The sequence below is a fragment of the Hipposideros armiger genome, unplaced genomic scaffold, assembly GCF_001890085.2.
Source record: "Hipposideros armiger isolate ML-2016 unplaced genomic scaffold, ASM189008v1 scaffold_15, whole genome shotgun sequence".
Classification (NCBI taxonomy): Eukaryota; Metazoa; Chordata; class Mammalia; order Chiroptera; family Hipposideridae; genus Hipposideros; species Hipposideros armiger.
In genome coordinates, this window is record NW_017731365.1 from 2,098,345 (window position 1) to 2,117,823 (window position 19,479).

Consider the following 19,479-nt stretch of genomic DNA (forward strand, 5'->3'; position numbering starts at 1 on the left):
AGTCACCGGCTTCTGGACGGCCGCTCACTGCGGCTGCTGGCCGCTCACGCTGGCTGCTGGCCACACACGGTAGCCCATGGCAATCCACTGCCACAGGGAGGTGCCTGTTTTTTAGATTTTATCATCCTCTCCCTCTCCATTTCACTTAAAAAAAAATTCCATTTCCTCAAAGCCAACTTGGATTTCTTCTGTCTTCTGTTTCTGCAGTGCTCTAGGACTTTTTACAATGAAACAGATAAAGCTGATTAGGAAGCAGGTTGTCCTTGATTTTGTGTCCCATTATATTTGGAAAATAAAAATTGTACTTAATAGTTTATCTGGGAAACAATTAGTAATTGCTTCTTGGATGCAGACTCAGAGTCCCGGTCTGGGTAGTCTGGTGGGATAGTTCATCCGCAAGACAGTAGAACCTTTCTGGGGCTATCCAAGCCCATCTCACAGACACAGCATCTTTCCTGGGCAGAAGCATGGTGTCGGAGTTGGAAGCATCTGAAATGTGGGCTTGTCATGGCATGGTTGGGAAAATACCTGAAGCCTCCGAGGTTAATTCCTAAAACCTGAGAATGGCAACCCCATGGCCGGGGGTGATTGAGATAAAGATTCTTGGAATCAAATGCTTTGTGAGCAGGAAGGAATCTTAGAAATCCTCTAGTGTAGTCCTCCCCATTTATAGGTGAGGAGAATGTAACTCAGAGAGGATAAGTGGGCCCCCAAGAGCAGCCCAAGCTCGGACAGGGGTCTCAGGTCTCCTGACCCCGGGAGCGGCCCTCCCACCGCTCATGCCCCTGACCATGGGCCATGGCTTGTGGGCTTTGGGAAAGGATGCAGCATAACCGAAGGCATTGCTGCCACTGTTCTGTTCACCTAATTGTAGGTTTGAGAAGATGATCAGCGGCCTGTACTTGGGCGAACTCGTCAGGCTCATCTTACTGAAGATGGCTAGGGCGGGCCTCCTGTTTGGCGGCAAGAGATCCTCCTCTCTCCACACGAAGGGCAAGATTGAAACACGGCACGTGGCTGCCATGGAGAAGTAAGCTGCTGGCTGGGTCCTTCCCACCTTGACTCTGCAGAGGGATGGGGTGGGCGGCCAAGGTGTGCTCTGCTGGTGGTAGTGGTCCAGCAGAAGGGATTGGGTCTTCCTTATTCACCAGGATTATTTCAGACTTGGGCACAGATTCAGGTGGGTCAGCAAAGCCTGCCATGACACAGCTGTGGTTTCTTGTTGGTTTCATCAGCCTGGGATTTTGCTGATAGAGATCTACCCCTGCCTCATGTTTTATTGCTTTCTTCCGCCCTAAAATGGTGATTTATAACTTTTTTAGGGTCACAGATGCCTTTGAGAATCTGATTCAAGTTCTGGACTCTTTACCGCCCAAAATGTACATTTGCACACAGTTTCCCTTATAACACCAGGGCGTGCTTGGGCCCATGGAATCTAAGTTAAGAACTTCTGCTATAGCAAGTGCGTTCTCTACCTGTTGGGGACTGTTTGGCTTTGAGGCCTCGTACTCAGGTCCCTACAATGGGGACTCAACTCCAGTCAACTCAGGGTCCTATTCCCCTGGCTTAGAAACCCTGGCATTACCCTGGATTTTGTAATCAGTGTATGAGATTAACTGATCAAAGTGACACCTGACTCTCAGAGTGGCAGGGACTGAGTTTCAGCAAAAGGCTGTATAGTACAGGGTGACTAAAAGGGTGGACTCTAATCTGTCTCAACAAGTCCCTGCCCTCACACTTACTATCTGTGTGACTGTGGACAAGTTACTTACTATCCATGTGCCTCAGGCCTCTCTTCTGTACATTAGAGTAGTGATGGTACTTCCCCCAGCATTGTTGTGAAGATTGAGCTAATACACATCAAGTCTTTAGAGAAGTGCCTGGCACATAATGAGTGTTCAAGTAAATGGTGGCTGCTGTGATCGTTGTTAATATTATTATTATCATTTTATTACTATGTGCCAGCCTATTTATTTTCACAATCCTGAGAGGTGAGAAAGCTGGTTCTCTGAGGGGGACTCTCATGGGATGGGAAAGTGTGGTCCTCTCATTCCTGCCCCCTGGCCAGGTATAAAGAAGGCCTTGCCAATACAAGAGAGATCCTCACGGATCTGGGCCTGGAGCCTTCGGAGGCCGACTGCATTGCGGTTCAGCACGTCTGCACCATCGTCTCCTTCCGCTCAGCCAATCTCTGTGCAGCGGCCCTAGCTGCCATCTTGACACGCCTCAGGGAGAACAAGAAGCTGGCGCGGCTCCGGACCACGGTGGGCGTGGACGGCACGCTCTACAAGATACATCCGCAGTGAGTGCTGCCTGCTCGCCCACGCCCCCCACTAACGAGTCTCCCCGGGAACACAGTCCCAGTGTTCTGTCTAAACTATGCTTCTCTGGGTTGCTGGAACCAACCATCTCCTATTGGTTCTGAGAATATAGGGGGAAGGGTAAATTTAGAGACGACATCCATCTAGCTGGCTGGGTTGCTTTAGGGAAATCATTCTTAAAGAAACGTTCTGCTAATGCCAATTGCCTGACTAGCAAGGCCACCCATCTGTGTGTTTATCAATCTGCCCATCCACCTATCCATCTAGTCATCTATCTATCCATTATTATTATTATTATTTTTTTTTTTTTTGGAGGTCAGTGTAACTGGCCCTCATATGTGGGATCCGAACCAGGGCCCTCTGGCATCCCAAGCCAGTTCTTAACCATTGCGCCACTCGGCTGGCCCTATCCATTATTATTGAATACCTACTATGTGTTAAGATTGGAAAGTAAGATATACCCAGTTATAGATGGGGAAAAATTGAGTTGGTAGAGATTTCCATGTTCACATGAAGGATGCTGGTAGGAAAACACAGGGAAATGAGAATTTCCCAGAAAGGGGGAGAGCAAAAGACCCTCTGGCTCTCAGAGGTGTATTGGAAGTCAGGCAGGTACACACTGGAAAGAGCTGGGGAAAGAACCCTTCCCTTTGGGGCAGAGATGATGTTTGGCTAATACGTTATGCATGGACGTGCCCTACTGGTTAATATATGAGTGATAAAATAGCCACTTCTTTGAGACTCTCAAATGTCCCATCCACTTGCCCCAAGTGCCCTAGTCCCTCCTCCTGGTTACCCCTTCCTTCTCCTCCATCCAGCAACTAAAGGGGTGAGCCCTGACCCAGCAGAGCTCCCCACGATCCTGTTCCACTGCTACACCTGTGTCTGTTCCCATTGGCTGGGTCCAGTTACCTATTTTGCCATCATCCCTGCCTTCAGATACCCCAAACGCCTGCACAAGGTGGTGAGGAGACTGGTCCCGAACTGTGATGTCCGCTTCCTCCTGTCGGAGAGTGGCAGCACCAAGGGGGCCGCCATGGTGACAGCGGTGGCCTCCCGCGTGCAGGCCCAGCGGAAGCAGATTGACAGGGTGTTGGCTTTGTTCCGGCTGACCCGAGAGCAGCTTGTGGGTGTGCGGGACAAGATGCGGGTGGAGCTGGAGTATGGGCTGAAGAAGGACACCCACCCACTGGCCACAGTCAAGATGCTGCCCACCTATGTGTGCGGGATGCCAGACGGCACAGGTAGGCTGTGCTCAGCTTCTTTCTCTGAAGGGTCCCCCAGGGCTCCCATCAAAACTCCTTACATCCAGTGAGGTTTATTGTTTTTTTTTAAAGATTTTATTGGGGAATTGGGGAGGGGAACAGCCTTGGGGAATCGGGGAAGAGGAACAGACAAGTTGCTGTCCTTTTGTTCTTCAGTCTAATTATGGAGGATGTTGCTTCGCTGGCCCATGTTAGTTTTTTCATCGCGCTCTTCCTGGGTGAGGCAGATCGGTCGCCAGCCAATGGACGGCTGCTCACGGTGGCTCACGGCAGCTCACACTGGCTGCCGGCTGCTCATGCTGGCTGCCAGCCACTCACGGTAGCTTTATGGCAGCCCACTGCAGCAGGGGCTGCAGCCTATGCCGTCGCTGGCGACTCACGGCAGCCCAGCTTCAGGTCGAGTGTTGTTCACCATCTTAGCTGTAGAGGGCGCAGCATCACTGGCCCTCATGTGGGATCCGAACCGGGGCCCTGCTGCTCAGAGCTGGCGTCCCAAGCCAACTCTTAACCAACGCGCCACTCGGCCAGCCCAAGGTTTATTGTTTTAAGAGCTTTGGCTTCCTGTCTGTAATGGAGGGAGGGGGGGGGTAGGATAGACGGCTGGTGCTCCTGGATATATTTTCCTGGGTTTGACTCAAGGCAATTGCACTGAAAGAAAACCCCAGTTAGGGTATGTGTGTGTGTGTCTGGGTAGTTGAGAACATGGGGTGTACCCCATGTTGTTGGCAAACAGAAGACCCAGATGCTGTCCCCAGGAGCTCCTACCTGGATACTTGGAGTTGCCTGGCCTGTCTTCCTGCTACTTCTCTGCCTCTGTTCTCTCCTGGGGCTTAGCTCTCTTGCTCTCCTTTCTCATCAGTTTCTGCCCCTGACTTTTACAAATCCTGATCCTTCTTCCAGGTCCACTGTGATCAGTTAAGAGGAGCCACTCAACAGTGGAGTCAGTCTTTTAGATAAGTTACTTTACCTCTTTAAATCTCAGAAAACCTTACCCAGAAATAACGACCTTTGCAAAATGCTTTATGTCTCGTAGTTTGCTTTTGAACCTTTAATTTCATTTTGTTGTCACCACCACTTTGTATGTTACATAGAGGGAAAATGATTCTCATTTTATGGATGTTAAAATTGAAACTCAGAGGTTAGATGATATGGTCAAAGTCACACAGCTGTTCTTTGCGTCTCTCAGCAACAAAGATCTTCTCCAGATCTTCCTTTGAGTCTACATGGGGGAAAAAACTGAGAGCAGTAAAAGACACTGTTCAATTATTCATTCCTTCATCCCTTTTATCCTCCTGCCTCATTTCTCGACGTTTCATTAAGCACCGACTGTCTGTCAGGCAGTGTTCTAGGCACAGTGATAGAGCGGTGAGGAAAACACATGTCCCTACCCTTGTGGAGCTTACGTTTTTATTGGGCTGGTAGACAATAAACAAGCACAGTATGATACTGTGTAATGACAGGTGCTATGATGAAAAATAGAGCAGGGTAAGGGGTAAGAGAGCTGGCTGGGCCTGATTCAAGAAATGGCAAAATGACTAGTGTGGCTAGAGCAGAGTGAGTGAGGCAGAGAGCCAGGTGAAAGGCTTCACAGAACAGGCTACGATGCTCTGTGATGTTGGAGAAGCAAGAGGCACTGGATGGTATTGGGGGTTGGACTTGAAATGGTTTCTTATTAGTCAGGTGCGGCTGTGGGAATTGGGGAAGGAGAGAACAGGAACAGTAAGAATCATTTCATGCCAGTGATGAACAATTCCTCTAGGTCACACAGACAGGACGAATCACCTTCCAGCGTACACTGCAGCCAGGGTAGCCTGGCCTGGATGCACCCTCAGAGGCTCCTTGAGCATAAGTATCACATGTGGCCTTTACTAGATACCAGGAAGTCAGGCTGGCCTCAGACAGGCCCAGGTGCCTGCCCATGGCTCTGACGCTATGCTCGGTGACCACCACACTCCTCTGGCCCATGAGCCCCGCTGGGGCAGGCTCTGGTGTGTTCCATTTCTGCACCTCCTCTTTCTTCCAATGCCTCCCCACGAGTCCCTGCTGTGTGCATGCAGGTGGAATGCAGCCCCACTTTCTCCACCACAGAGAAAGGAAAGTTCCTTGCCCTGGACCTAGGAGGAACCAACTTCCGAGTCCTCCTGGTAAAGATCAGAAGTGGGCGGAGGTCAGTGCGAATGTACAACAAGATCTTCGCCATTCCGCTGGAGATCATGCAGGGAACCGGCGAGGAGGTAAAGGCCAGGCTGGGGGTTCTGTGCTCCGAGGGGCCAGCCAGCTGCTCTGGGCCACCGCCGGCCCCGTATGACGGACACTCTCTCCCTGCAGTTGTTTGACCACATCGTGCAGTGCATCGCTGACTTCCTGGACTATATGGGCCTCAAGGGAGCCCAGCTGCCCTTGGGCTTCACATTCTCCTTCCCCTGCCGGCAGACGAGCATCGACAAGGTAAGACAGCTCTACCGGACTCTCTGCAGGCCCAGTGGGCATCCCTCCTCCACTAGCGGAATCTCAGGGGACCTCTGTGTTCTTTGCATTTGGGGGCCTTAGGTTCCAGGCTGCTGGGGAAACATGACTCAGAATTTTAACCATTTTAATTTTTTCTGTTTATTATATTACATTTTCATGATTATTTTTTGGATTGAAGTTCACAAAATAATTGAGGGTAGGATACCATATAGGGACACATGCATAAGAGTACTGTTAAAAGAGAGGCCAGATCACATTACGGAGAGATAGAACAAGGTAGGGACCAGTTAAGGCCACTTATGACACTTAGGCAGTCACACTCTCTGTGTCTTTCTGGGCACTCAGCGTAAACAGGGAAACACAATGGGTGGTAGAGCTTTTCTCATCTGATGAACAAAAGCTTGCCAGCGCATCAGAAGAAATGCCTTTCTTTCTTGACATTAGACTTTCGGAAGGAATTTATCACATGGACAATTATTTAGCTGACACTGAAGAACATTAAGGATAAACATTTTGATACATTATTCACAATAATTTAGAAACATGTATGACAGGGCCTTTCTTGGAATTCTTGGATAAAAACAGCGTTCACCAGTTCACGGAATATGGAGCTCCCTGACTCTCATCTACCAACGCATAACAGCAGAATGTCACTCCTGAATTTCCAGGGAGAGCTCTGGTCAGCACAGCAAGCCAACCAGGGAAAGCTCATGACAGTAACGAGAAAGATGGTGCCAGAAATTTGTTCAGATTTTGTCTAATCTGCTCGGTTTCCCCATGAGGTTTACACTGTTTTTGTTTTGTTGTGTTTTTTACCACTTCTTATTGTGGTAAAATAGACATAGCATAAAATTCACCACTTTATTTTTAAGTGTACAGTTCTGTGGCATTAAGTACGCTCAGGTTGTTGTGCATCCTTAACCACCATCCATCTTCTGAACTTTTTCTTCTTCCCAAACTGAAACTCTGTCCCCATTAAGCAGATAATTCCCAATTCCCCCTCCCCCAGCCCCTGGCAGCCACCTTTCAACTTCCTGCCTCTATGAATTTGACTACTCTAGATACCTCATTTAGGTGGAATCATACCATGTCCTTTTGTAACTGGCCTATTTCACTTAGCGTAATGTCCTAAAGGTTCATCCATGTTGTAGCATGCATCAGAATTTCTTTCCTTTTTAAAACTGAATAGTATTCCATTGTACATATACACACTGTTTTGAATCACCATTTGCAGTTGAGAAAAATGGAGGGACAGAGAGGTTAAGTAAGTTGTCCAAGGTGCCACACTTATATGGTGGTGGAGGGCTCTGGCCCAGCACATGGGCCTGAGAGCCCAGACTGTTGCTCCCTGCCCTTGCGGGGACGAGGGCGCAGAGCCCAGGAGGCATGCTCTTGATGCCAGTGTTTTTTAACCATCTTAGCTATAAGGCACAGTATACCTGCATATATGTAATCAAAATCCCCCAAAATAAAAAATAATACTTATCCTTATTGTGTGCATTACGCTCTATTTTATGTCCGATTTTATTTTTCACATGAGGAAATCGAGGCATGCAGGTCTCATCTGATGGATAGGTGCAGAATCAGAGCTGAAATGGAGCTCTCCAGGGCTCTGAGAACACCATGGAAACAAACGCTTCAGCAGGTCCCTCCCCACCCCACTTCAGTCATTCAGAGAATGGGAGAAATGGGCTCAAAAGGTTGAATTATCTGCTAATAAGGCTGATCTCTCAAAATGAAAAATGCCACAATGCTAAGAGCCAGAAGATCTACTTCTCAAGATTTCATTTCTGAAACATGTGCCCAAAAAGAAACGAACTGTTCATTGCAACACTGCTTTTTAATAATGAAAAATGAGAAATAGCCCAAATGTCTGGCAATGGAGAATGACTAAATAAATGAACTATAGTATATCAATCACATGGAACTCATTACTTAATTTTTATTTAACAGACACAGCCATCCTGCTTGCTTTGTGCCAGACACAATTCCAAGTGCTTCACACCTATTACCTACCTAGTTGGGAGCCAGCAGGGTATGATAGTTACGAGCAGGCATGGGTCTGGAGCCTCGTTGCTTCAGTTCGAATCTTGGCTTCTCCACTTACTGGCTGTCTGACCTTGGGCAAATTATGTGGCCTCTCTGTACCTCGAATTCCTCATTTGAAAAATGGAGATAAAAATATACTTATTCTACAGGTATGTTTTGTGGATTTTTAAAATTTCTGTACAATTGTATTCGAGGAATATTTTGCTCAATGAAGGAATGTGTCAGATCCGTATTAACTGACCTTGAAAGGTCTAGAAGATACATTACTGAGTGAGTGAAACAAATTGCAGTAATGCACACACAAAATGAACTCATTTAAAAATACATGTAAATACAAATTCTGGAAGGATTCATATCAGACTGATAATAAAGGTTACTTCTCAGATTGTGGGGGATAGAGAGTTAAAGGGGACTTTATCATTTTCAGTAACACTTTAGTTTTTACAAGGGTGATGCATTCCTGTATGACTGCTGCCATTAAAAATTAATACACCATAGGTGAAGGGAGCCATGTGCAGCTGTCCACAGTCCTGAATGATCATCAGGTGCCAGGACACAGCTTCACCTCCTGACCCAGGACACTGGGGCTCCAGGCCTCTTTCTCCCAGAAGTTCTGATGAGTTCATGAAGACGCAGCTTAGAAGGGGGAGACCAATGGAGCAAAACCACCGATTCTGGGGATGAAAAAAGAGACTTTTAAATTGAAAATATTGTTTTTGTGTAATTGCGACTAATAAGAGATTTTTCAGGATGGCCAGTTTGCTCAGGTGGTTAGCATGCAGGGCGCACTGCTCATAACGCCAGGGTTGCTGGTTTGATTCCCACCTGGGGCACTAAGATGCGCCCTCCACAACTAGGTTGAAACAACTACTTGACTTGGAGCTGATGGGTCCTGGAAAAACACTGTTCCCCAATTTTTTTTAAAAAAGAGATTTTTTAATTGGGAGTGAATCTCTAATGTTCAACATATATCCACCAGGAAAAGACCAAGGGAACCCAGCTTCCCAAGGGCTGTGGAGAGCAGGAGGGGACTGGGGCTGCAGCCCTCAGGTGAGGTGGGCCACAGGGTTGGGGACTCTACCATCAGAGTTGCTGGCCACCTCTCCTATTTTAGAGCTCTCCTATAAAAAAAAATTATACATGCTAATTTTAGGAAAACTAGAAAATATAGACATGCATAATCCTGGAGTGAACCACTATCAACCCCTGGAATATGTGTTGTTTCAGAACTTTCACCAGATTCAGGGTGTGTGTGTGTGTGTGTGTGTGTGTGTGTGTGTGTGTGTGTGTGTGGTTTTTAAAAAGAATAGTAGAATAATTCACCATCTGTTTTTGTCTAATGTGTGTTCACTTAACAGTGTATGGTGAACATCTTTCTATAACACCTAACATTCTTTTACAGCATGATTTTTTTTTTTTTTTTTAGCTGAGCCATCCTGCTACCTGTTGGCAGCTCAGCGGCTGCTCAGCTCGGGCTGGACTCGAACTGCTGTTGCTCAGAGCTCAAACTCTTGAGCGAGCTCTTAACCAACTGAGCCACTCGACCGGCCCAGCATGATTTTTTTTTAATGGCTGTATAACGTTTCCTGTATTGATATACAAGATGATAGATCCATTTTGTTGGAATGAAAGAATGCCTCTAGTTTTTTACTGTGGAACAATGCTTTGATAAACATTTTGTAGTTTAATCTTTAATCATATCTTAACCTGTCCTTGAATAAATTAGAAGTGGAATCACTGTGATCCAGGCCTTTGTTCTGTGCAGTCATGGCCAGGGAACATGAGTTGACCACTGATGAATACTAACTGCTACAATTATTCCACTCCACAGTAGACCCTGCCTGAGCACCATGCTTTGGGATACCTGGGCCCAGTATTAGGACTGCAGAAATGGAAGTAGTCAAAAGCACACACATCTGACCAGCAGTCAACTATCTATTAGATGTTGAGGTTGTGTAATGGTCCCAGCAAACTACTGCTCAAATGAATTTCCTCTCCTTTCTTTTAGGGAGCACTTGTTGAGTGGACCAAAGGCTTCAAGGCCACTGACTGTGAAGGGGAAGACGTGGTAGACATGCTCAGGGAAGCCATCAAGAGGAGAAACGTACGCTATGATGTTGAGGCTCATGCCTAACTTTGCCCGTTTCCCCTAGGCCCTCTGCTTGGCCATCCTACACCCAGCCCTGTGACCCTGACCTCTGCCCCGCCCCAACACACACACACACACACACACACACACACACACCTTGGGCTGCTATGCCCTCCCTGAGCCTGTTTGGTTTGAACAGTCTACTTACAGTGGAGCTGTTTTCTTTGTAGGAGTTTGACCTGGACATAGTTGCAGTTGTGAATGACACAGTGGGGACTATGATGACCTGTGCCTATGAAGATCCTAATTGTGAGATTGGCCTGATTGCAGGTAAGTGGTCTGGCATGTCACATCTGATCCTTTGGAGGTTCCTTTATAACATAGTGAGGAGTGGGTGGGGGTGGGGTGGGGGGATTAGTCCATTCAGAAGCTCTGAAGTCGGCTTTGTCCAAGACAGAGATGAAGTTAAGATTGGGATTCCAGGTCCCCTAATTTCTAAGTCTTTACTTAATATGTTTCTCCATTAAGGGTCCTAAACCAAGGTGGTCCTTTCTGTTGAAAAAGGAAAGTGACATAGGAAGAGGGGATTTTCAGATTAGGGCCTTGGAGCAGATTATTCTGGGAAGAAAGAGACCTCAGTTGGATCATGGTGGCCTGGGGCAGAGGGAGCTGGATTTTGATGCTGGCTCCAACGTACACCTCCTCTGTTCTCCGGCCTTTTCTGGCTGTCAGGGTGTACAGGATGGGGAAGAACTGGAAGGAAACCTAGGAGAGGAGAAGGGAGTGCCTGAGGTGAGGTGGGCCTTTTAGGGGTCTTGGGAAAAGTTTGGCAGTGACAAAGGGCCAGGGTGGATTCTAGTGGGATGACTCTCTAAGAGATGGGGGATGGGTGGGAGTTGAACAGGTGGAGGCAGGGACGAAGGGCATTCCAAGTGACAGGCACAGGTTAAGTAATGACAGCATCTGGGAAAGTTGTTCCAGTTGTTTGTCTGGGGTTCCTGGAGGTGAGTAGTAGGTAGAACAAGAAGATGGGACTATACTGAGACGTGTTCAATGCCATGTAAGAGGTTTCATCTCACCCACTTTGTGACCTTGGGCAGGTGACTTATTCTGCCTGGACTTGAGTCCCCTCATCTGTGGGAGGGGTTGGGCTAGATCTAGAAGAGCAAAGAGATGAGACTTGTTTAACTGAATATAATAGTTGCCTGGACTGTTGTGTTGAGAATAGCTCTGAGGCCACGTCATGAACAAAGGAGAAAAGGATGGCTTATAGATGCCAAGCGTTTGCTTATCCAAGATGATCCCTCACGGTCGCTTCCAGCTCTGACTGCTAACTTTGTGACTACTTGGGAACTCACTTTGTGTGCCTATTGCTTAATGACAATGGCGGTGATGATGGTACCACAGGTGCCATTTATTGAATGCTTGCTATGTGGTGGAAACTTATGGACATCGTCTCCCTTTTTTCTTTATAACAAAGCTATAAGGCAGGTATTGTTTCCTTTTTACAGGTGAAGAAACTGGACCTCTGAAAGATGAGATACTTGTCTACTGTCACTCAGCAATGAGTGTAAAGCTGGAATCCACACCCACTTGTATCTGACCCTAAGCCTAAATTCCTGTCCGCTGCACTCTGCTGCCTCTTTAAGGCCTTGGTGTCTTTTGAAGACTAAAGTCTCTTCATGATTCCTTTTAGGAACGGGCAGCAACATGTGCTACATGGAGGAGATGAGGAACATAGAGCTGGTGGAAGGGGACCAAGGGAAGATGTGCATTAACACAGAGTGGGGAGGATTTGGAGATAATGGCTGCATAGATGATATCCGGACCCAATATGACAAGGAGGTGGATGAGGGATCCTTGAATCCTGGCAAACAGAGGTGAGAAGGTGGATGTGTACACGTATGCAGGTTGTGCAGTAGAGGACTTTACCAGATCTAAGTGAGGGTTCCATTTTCATATCATAGATACTATAGCTTTATATATTTATTACAACCCTCTATCAGATGTCAGTGAACCATCTTATTTGAATGAAAGCAAAATATTATGACAAGTTTCTAATAAGTAAAAAGAAGGGGTGCCTTTTCCTAATTACCATAAGATACCATAAAGGCTAGTGGTGACTTTGGAAATGAGGCAGAGGCTGTTGAAAAGCCGAAATGGGGCATGGTGACTCAGTGGGCCCTCTCAGGATGGGCTTCTGGTAGGTCCAGTTTAGAGGTCAACGTCCTCAGCCTTTCAAGAGCAGGCTGCCAGGTTGCTGACCTCTGTTGTTCTGGGGTCGGAAATGGCTGCAGGTGAAGGATGGGAATCCTGGTTCTCAGCCATGATATTGTGTCCCAACATGGGTCACTTGTGAGGTGTATTCCAATTACTAACCATACTAAAAATATTGAAAACAATGAATGGTTCTTTAAAAAAAAAAATAGAGTACATTTTCACTTGCATTCTCGTATACCTTCTTGAGTAGGAGAGAAAGGAATAGATAAGGATGGAGCTATCTTACTGGGAATTGATAATTAGCCCAGGCCTGTCCATTAGAACAGGGCTGGCATACTTTTTCTGTAATGGACCAGGGGGTACATGTTTTACTATCAAGCCATATAGTCTTTGTCACAACTAAACTCAGTGTCTTAATACATAAAATAAGGTGGAAATATAGTTTTACTGTGATGAGTGATGGCCAAATGGAGAAGTTGAGCAGATAGGAAAGGTAACACTATATAGGAAGAGACTTGGGAAAGGCCGAGACTGGCCCTGGTGGTTCCGCATCTTCCTTTGGCACCAGTCTTTGTAGCTGGAAGGCAGGTGAGTTGTGGTAAGTCCAGCTGAACCAGGGATTGCTTCAAAAAGAAGGGAACTTGGTTTGGCCAAGTGGTACATTGGTTAGGAGTTGGCTTGGGACTCCAGCTCTGAGCAGCAGGGCCCCGGTTCAGATCCCACATGAGGACCAGGGATGCTGCGCCCTCTACAGCTAAGATGGTGAACAACAGCTCGACCTGGAGCTGGGCTGCTGTGAGCCACCGGGAGCAGCCGTCCAATGGCTGACGAGTGACTGCCTCACCTGGGTAAAGCGCAATGATAATGCTAACAAGGGCCAGTGAAGTGACGTCCTCCACAACTAGACTGAAGAACAAAAGGACAGCAACTTGTTTGTTCCCCTGCCTCGATTCCCCAACGCTGTTCCCTCTCCCAATTCCCCAATAACATCTTTAAAAAAAAAAGAAGGGAACTTATCTTTGAATCCCAAGTTTGGGCATCTGAGTATTATGGCTCTTTTCAAAGAGTGAGTTCCTCCTGATTTAGTTTTATCTCTGAATCCACTGGAGGCTTACACTTTTGGAGTGAGAGTTTAAGGGGGCAGCACATTGAATTTGTTGCCATAATTTGTCTGTTTCCTGTTGGTTCCTTGGTTTCATGTTAGGTTCTGAGTATTGAAGAGAACCCAAGTCCAGCACAGAAGTCTCAGATTTCCCTCTGGCCCTGCAGGCAGTGGCATTCAGCTCTGCCTCATTGTTATTAATACAGTCACACATACCTGTGCAGGGTGCCTGGTCTGTGTGACTCCTGGTTACGAAGCATCATCTCCTCTCTTGCTCCTTCTCATGTTGTTCACAACCTGGTAGAAAGTGGAAAGGGAGCTAACATTTTTTTGAGCACACCTGGTGTGTGCAGACAGTTTAAATGTGTTACCTCATGGAGCAGAATCTCTAGTAAAACAGATTTCTTCAAATACAAAGCAACAAGAATCTTCAGTAGAACAGATTTGTAATACGAAGCCAGTTGGCTTTGGGTCCAGGAGAGGGACTACCTTTTGCTTAGTCCGTACTATACACCAGATGCTTGCCTCCCAACAGTCTTGTGGGGTCAGTGTTTTGCTCCCTGTTTCATGGATGATAACTTAGTACTTGCTCAGGTCATGCAATTAATATGTGGCAGAGCTGGAACCTGGCTCCTGATCAAAATGGCTCTAAAGCCTATCTTTCTCCCCTCATGTTGTCTTAGGCGGTGCATTTCTCTTTCCCTTCTGTGCATTCTAAAACATTCCGAACAAGGCATGCCTTTCACGCCCTGATCCGGGGTCCTTTCGGGAACCATCCACCAGCACTGATTTTCCTGCTTTCACCAACCTTGCCCTCTTCCACACACAGATATGAGAAAATGACCAGTGGGATGTACCTGGGGGAGATCGTGAGGCAGATTCTGATTGACCTGACCAAGCAGGGTCTCCTCTTTCGCGGGCAGATTTCAGAACGTCTCCGGACCAGGGGCATCTTTGAAACCAAGTTCCTGTCCCAGATTGAAAGGTGATGTGTGATCAAGTTCACTGTGTTTTGGATGGGCTGATCTCATGTGGGGATTGGGCAGATCTGAGATTTAGAAATAAAAGCAGTGAGGCTGAGATCAATCAGGGGATGGCTTCCCAAGGCTGCCCTGTCTCTCCAGCTGCGTCAGGACCACAGCTGGAGGGTGTGCACACAGCCGAAGTGCCAGCAGCCTGTCTGGGCCTCAAGGTTACTAAACTATTACACAGCAGTTAGCTTAGGCTAGAAAATGATCCTCTTTTGTTCCTGAAAAGAAAATACCCCCATAATAAAAGAAAAGTCTTTTTTAAAAAATCACCCATATACTCAATTACTAAATACAGCTGTTTTCGTTTTGCATATTATATTCCCTTTCGAGTTCTTGAGTGTTTGAAACATTTATGTGATTGCAGTCATATTGCATATATCATTCTGTATATTTTTTATTCATTGTTTGTTCATGGACGTTTTCATTTACAATTCTGGTTCTTATTTGATTTTTTATTAATGAAGTTTTAAACATATACAAAAGGAGAGGGAATAGTAAAATGAACCTAATGTGTCCGTTACCATCTTCAACATGATCAACTCTTGCACAGAGTGGATTCATCTGTGTGCGCCTACCTGCCCCACCCCCAGGCTGGATTAATTTGAAACAAATTCAACATTTTATATTAGTTCATCTATAAAGATTTCAAAGTATTTTCTAAGATATGAGTTCTTTAAGGAAAACATAACCACTGTAGCATCACCACACATGAAATAGCTCGTGATAAACCTTAATCTCATAAATATCCTCTCAGTGTTACCATTTCCCAAATTGCCTAAAAATAATGGTTTTAATATAGTTCAGTTGTTTGTGTCAATATCCAAACAAGGTCCATGCATTGCATTTGCTTGATACGTTTGTTAAATCTCTTTTAATCAATAGAATTCCCCTCCCTCTCTTGTTTCCCCTGGTAATGTAATTGATGAAGAAACTATATCCTTTTATCCTATGAGGTTCCTATGTTCTAGAGTTTGCTGATTGTAGCAGTTAGCATTTTCTTCTGTCCCTTATATTTCCTGCAAACTCAGAGTTAGACCCAGAATTAGATTTGGTGTTGAATTTTGGACAATATTTCATAGATGACACTGAGTTGTCTGTCTCTCTTTTATGATATTAGTGTCATTGATGCTCATTACCTAAATCTATGATTTCACTAGAGATTGTAAAATGATGATAATTTAATGCTGTCACCCTTCTGCATTTATTAACTGAGGTACTTCTAGAAAGAGAAATTTTCCCATATCAATTCTTTGGGATAATGATAATTTTAAATGGCTGCATTATGTTACATTGTTTCTTTTTTTTCTTTTTCTTTTTTTTGAATTAAAGTTTATTGGGGTGACAATGCTTAGTAAAGTTACATAGGTTTCAAGTGTACAATTCTGTAATACATCATCTATATATCACATTGTATGTTCGCCACCCAGAGTCAGTTCTCCTTCCATCACTATAGCATTGTTTCTATACTGTAATTTACTAAACTCTCCCTTTAGTATAGGATGTCTAGCTTGTAATTTATGGATTTCTGCATGTCTGAGTAGCACCATAATTATTCTTTTTGTACATATAGTCATTTGCATCTTGTGAATTATTTCCTTAGGAATAGAAGCATTTCCCTATGGACACACTTTTTAAAAAGGTAGTTCCAGTTTCCACCACTACCAGTAATGTGCAAATCTCAGTTTCACTACTTTTTGTACCAGCGCTGAATGTTATTAGAGACTTTGTTTTGGAATTTCTCTCAAATTGCATTCATTCATTTAATTCTCCTGGTCTTTATGGCCAGGTGTCTGCCAGTCAAAAATCACTTGGGGAAAAAAAGAAAACTTTTTATAAATGAAAGCAGTGTACTTAATGAGAGAAATCAAATAGATGGTTGCAGAGAAGTTCTTGCTGTCTAAGGAGGAGATGGTGGAATCAGTAGCAGCAGCAGCAGCAGCAGCAATTTTGTATTTTTGAAATGGTGATTAGCACATATTCAGCATCCTTTTTTTTGGTCTGGTCTTCAATCCATCATATCCCAAAGTACAAGTTAAAAGTTATCACCTTTGGTGACCAGAGGGGTCCTTTTGTGCTGTGGGAGAAAATAATGTCTCCCTCATGTGCAAGAGATAAGCAGATTGATTTATCTTTGCCTTGCTTTTTTTATCTTTGCCTGAATACAAAGAAAGTTGTTCCTAGACAAAGCAAGTTGGCAGGAGCTATGTGCCTCCAGAAATATTTGCTTCTGCCACACAAAATGTATCTGCTTTGGATGCTTTGATTTCTACAGGCATTAAAAAAAACAAAAACAAAAACAAAACTCTACTGGAATTAAAAGAAAATCAAATCCACCTAGTGCCAATGGAAAGATGGTAGGTGCTGTGCTGACTGTGGGCTATTTCAAAGCATGTTGTTGAATGGATGGGACAGTGATTCTCAGGGGGAGAATTCCAGATTTACAGTCTCAGAACCTGAGCTTAAGATCTGTCTCTACAACTTAACTTGTTTGTTCTGTGTGACCTGAGGCAAGTAGCTTCACTTCTCTGGACCCCAGTTTCCTTCTTTATAAGATAAATCATTGTTCTGCTGCTTAACCCCAAGGATTGCCCTGAGCATCGAGTAAGAGAACATACATGAAAGAACTAGGTAAACTGTGAAGGGCTAGACTGTAAAAGGAATTTCAGGTTTTATTTTTATATATACTAAAAAAGAACCCACTTTTTTTCTTCCTATACAAATATTGCTCATTCATAAGCAGAAGGAAGAAATTAAGAATTGCTGGTAATCTTATCAGCATCTGAATAGTTCTCTTTTTTTCTGTGCAAGGACAAACATGATTTAAAAACCCAAACAAACCAAGATCATAGTATTTTATAATTTATTTTTTCACTTGATGCATCATAAACTTTTTCCATAGCATTAAATATTCTCATGCAAACTCATCTTTAGGGTCTACAAAGGATTCTACTGTCTGGCTACACCCCCATTTACCCATCGAATCCGCTGTCTGACCACAGCGGTTGTTTCTCAGTTCTCTCTTCATAACACTCTCCTTCCTTAAGTGTTAACCTGAGATGGTCAAGGCTATAACTTCATATTGTTTAGATGGGAGCTCTGTCAGTTCATTGTGAGATAAGTGGGGTCTAGACTTGAGGCTGACCTGTCCCCACGAAGGGTGGTTCTCTACATGTACTTATGGCCCTAGCAGGTTCCCATTTACTAAAATGCTGATTGTGCATTGTATATTCATTTATTCATTTGCCCACTGAATGTACACAGCTCTGTGCTGGCTATTATTGAGAATACAGTCTTACCCTCAAAGAGCATGTAGTCTAGTTGGGAAGAGAAAGCACAGAATTAGAAAAAATCAAGAAGAAGGAAAGTTGGCCTCCAATTGAATGGGGCCCGAGTAGCAGAAGCTGGTGTGTTCTGTGGGAGAGGCTAGATTCGGAGTGAGAAGGTATGTGTTTGAATCCCTCTCTGTTCACTAGCGCTCTGAACCTCAGATTCCTCTTCTGAAAAATGGGTACCTTGTGTGTTGGTTGCTGAATCTAATGATCTAATAGCTCCTAGTGAGATAATAGATTTGAACACGCCTAACACAAGAGGTGCTCACACTTTATTTTTTAAAGATGATAAGACTTTCTGGCATGGCAGAACTTCTTAAGTCTCAGCTTTTAAGACATGTTACCCCAACCTAGCCGTTGTCTGGACCATTTTCTCCTCCCTCCTGCTAGGACATCTAGGGATGGGGGTCTATGAGCCGTGTGGGGCAGGTTCCAGAGCCCCCCCGAAAGCAGGTCCTGACTCCCTGCTGTGCTTCCCTGCAGTGATCGGCTGGCCCTCCTGCAGGTCAGGGGGATCCTGCAGCAGCTTGGCTTGGACAGCACATGTGAGGACAGCATCGTGGTGAAGGAGGTGTGTGGTGCTGTGTCCCGTCGGGCAGCCCAGCTCTGTGGCGCTGGCATGGCTGCCATCGTGGAGAAAAGGAGGCAAGACCAGGGGCTTGAGCACCTGAGGATCACTGTGGGCGTCGACGGAACCCTATACAAGCTGCACCCTCAGTGAGTGCCTGAGAAGGGCGGGGGTGGGAGGGTGCTGAGTCCAAGTGTGGACTCGGTTGAGTGTGACAGACAAGGTTGAGCCCTGGTGGCTGTGCTTTCTAGTGGTTTGATGTGGGAGGATTCACCATCCGCTCTGAACCCCAGCTTCCTCGTCTGTGAAAGGCGGGCAGCAATAATCTCTGCCTCATAGAGCTGCATGAAAATGACATGGGTTGATACATATAAAGTCCTTCGCACAGTGCTCAGTAAATACGGTTTTTAACAAATTCCCTCCCGGACTCACAAGGGAGTAATGAGAACTGAATATTTTGTATGACATAGAGCATTGTCAAGTACGAGCTAGTTATAATTTTCTTAGCTCAGAATAAGTGGACAGAAGGATTAAGAGCCCCATCAGGCAATATGAGTTTGAATTCTGACTCTACCACTTAGAACAGCAGTTCTCAACCTTCCTAATGCCGCGACCCCTTAATACAGTTCCTCATGTTGTGGTGACCCCCCAACCATAAAATTATTTTCGTTGCTACTCTATAACTGTAATTTTGCTACTGTTATGAATCGTAATGTAAATATCTTTTTGTTTTCCGATGGTCTTAGAGGACCCCTGTGAAAGGGTTGTTCGACCCCCAAAGGGGTTGCAACCCACAGGTTGAGAACTGCTGACTTAGAAGCTGGCATGCCTAGGGCCAGTTTCTTATTGTCTTTGAGCCTCAGTTTTTTATCTGTAAACGAGGACAAAAGTCATACCTGCCTCATAGAATGTTGTGAAGATTAAGTTAAATAGTGTGTATAACGTGCGTGGCACATCACAAAACCTTCAATGATGAAAGCTATTATTTTTATTTAATATTTTGCATTTTGTTTTGGTGAACAGAAAAAGTATTAAC

General features: G+C 45.2%; 1 protein-coding gene across 3 annotated transcripts in view; it reads left to right on the top strand.

The window, feature by feature from the left end:
* The window catches only part of HKDC1 (hexokinase domain containing 1), a 56,786-nt gene that overhangs the window by 16,330 nt on the left and 20,977 nt on the right, over window positions 1-19,479 (top strand). For all 3 annotated transcript variants that reach the window (XR_002122001.1, XM_019625102.1, XM_019625089.1), the window contains 10 exons: window positions 875-1,030; window positions 2,069-2,302; window positions 3,261-3,565; window positions 5,675-5,820; window positions 5,915-6,034; window positions 10,113-10,208; window positions 10,424-10,523; window positions 11,890-12,073; window positions 14,345-14,500; window positions 18,359-18,592. Coding sequence is in view for 2 of the 3 variants with exons in the window: in XM_019625102.1 (XP_019480647.1) it covers window positions 875-1,030; window positions 2,069-2,302; window positions 3,261-3,565; window positions 5,675-5,820; window positions 5,915-6,034; window positions 10,113-10,208; window positions 10,424-10,523; window positions 11,890-12,073; window positions 14,345-14,500; window positions 18,359-18,592 (1,731 nt within the window). In the remaining variant the exon portion in view is untranslated. The remainder of the gene's footprint in view (window positions 1-874; window positions 1,031-2,068; window positions 2,303-3,260; window positions 3,566-5,674; window positions 5,821-5,914; window positions 6,035-10,112; window positions 10,209-10,423; window positions 10,524-11,889; window positions 12,074-14,344; window positions 14,501-18,358; window positions 18,593-19,479) is intronic.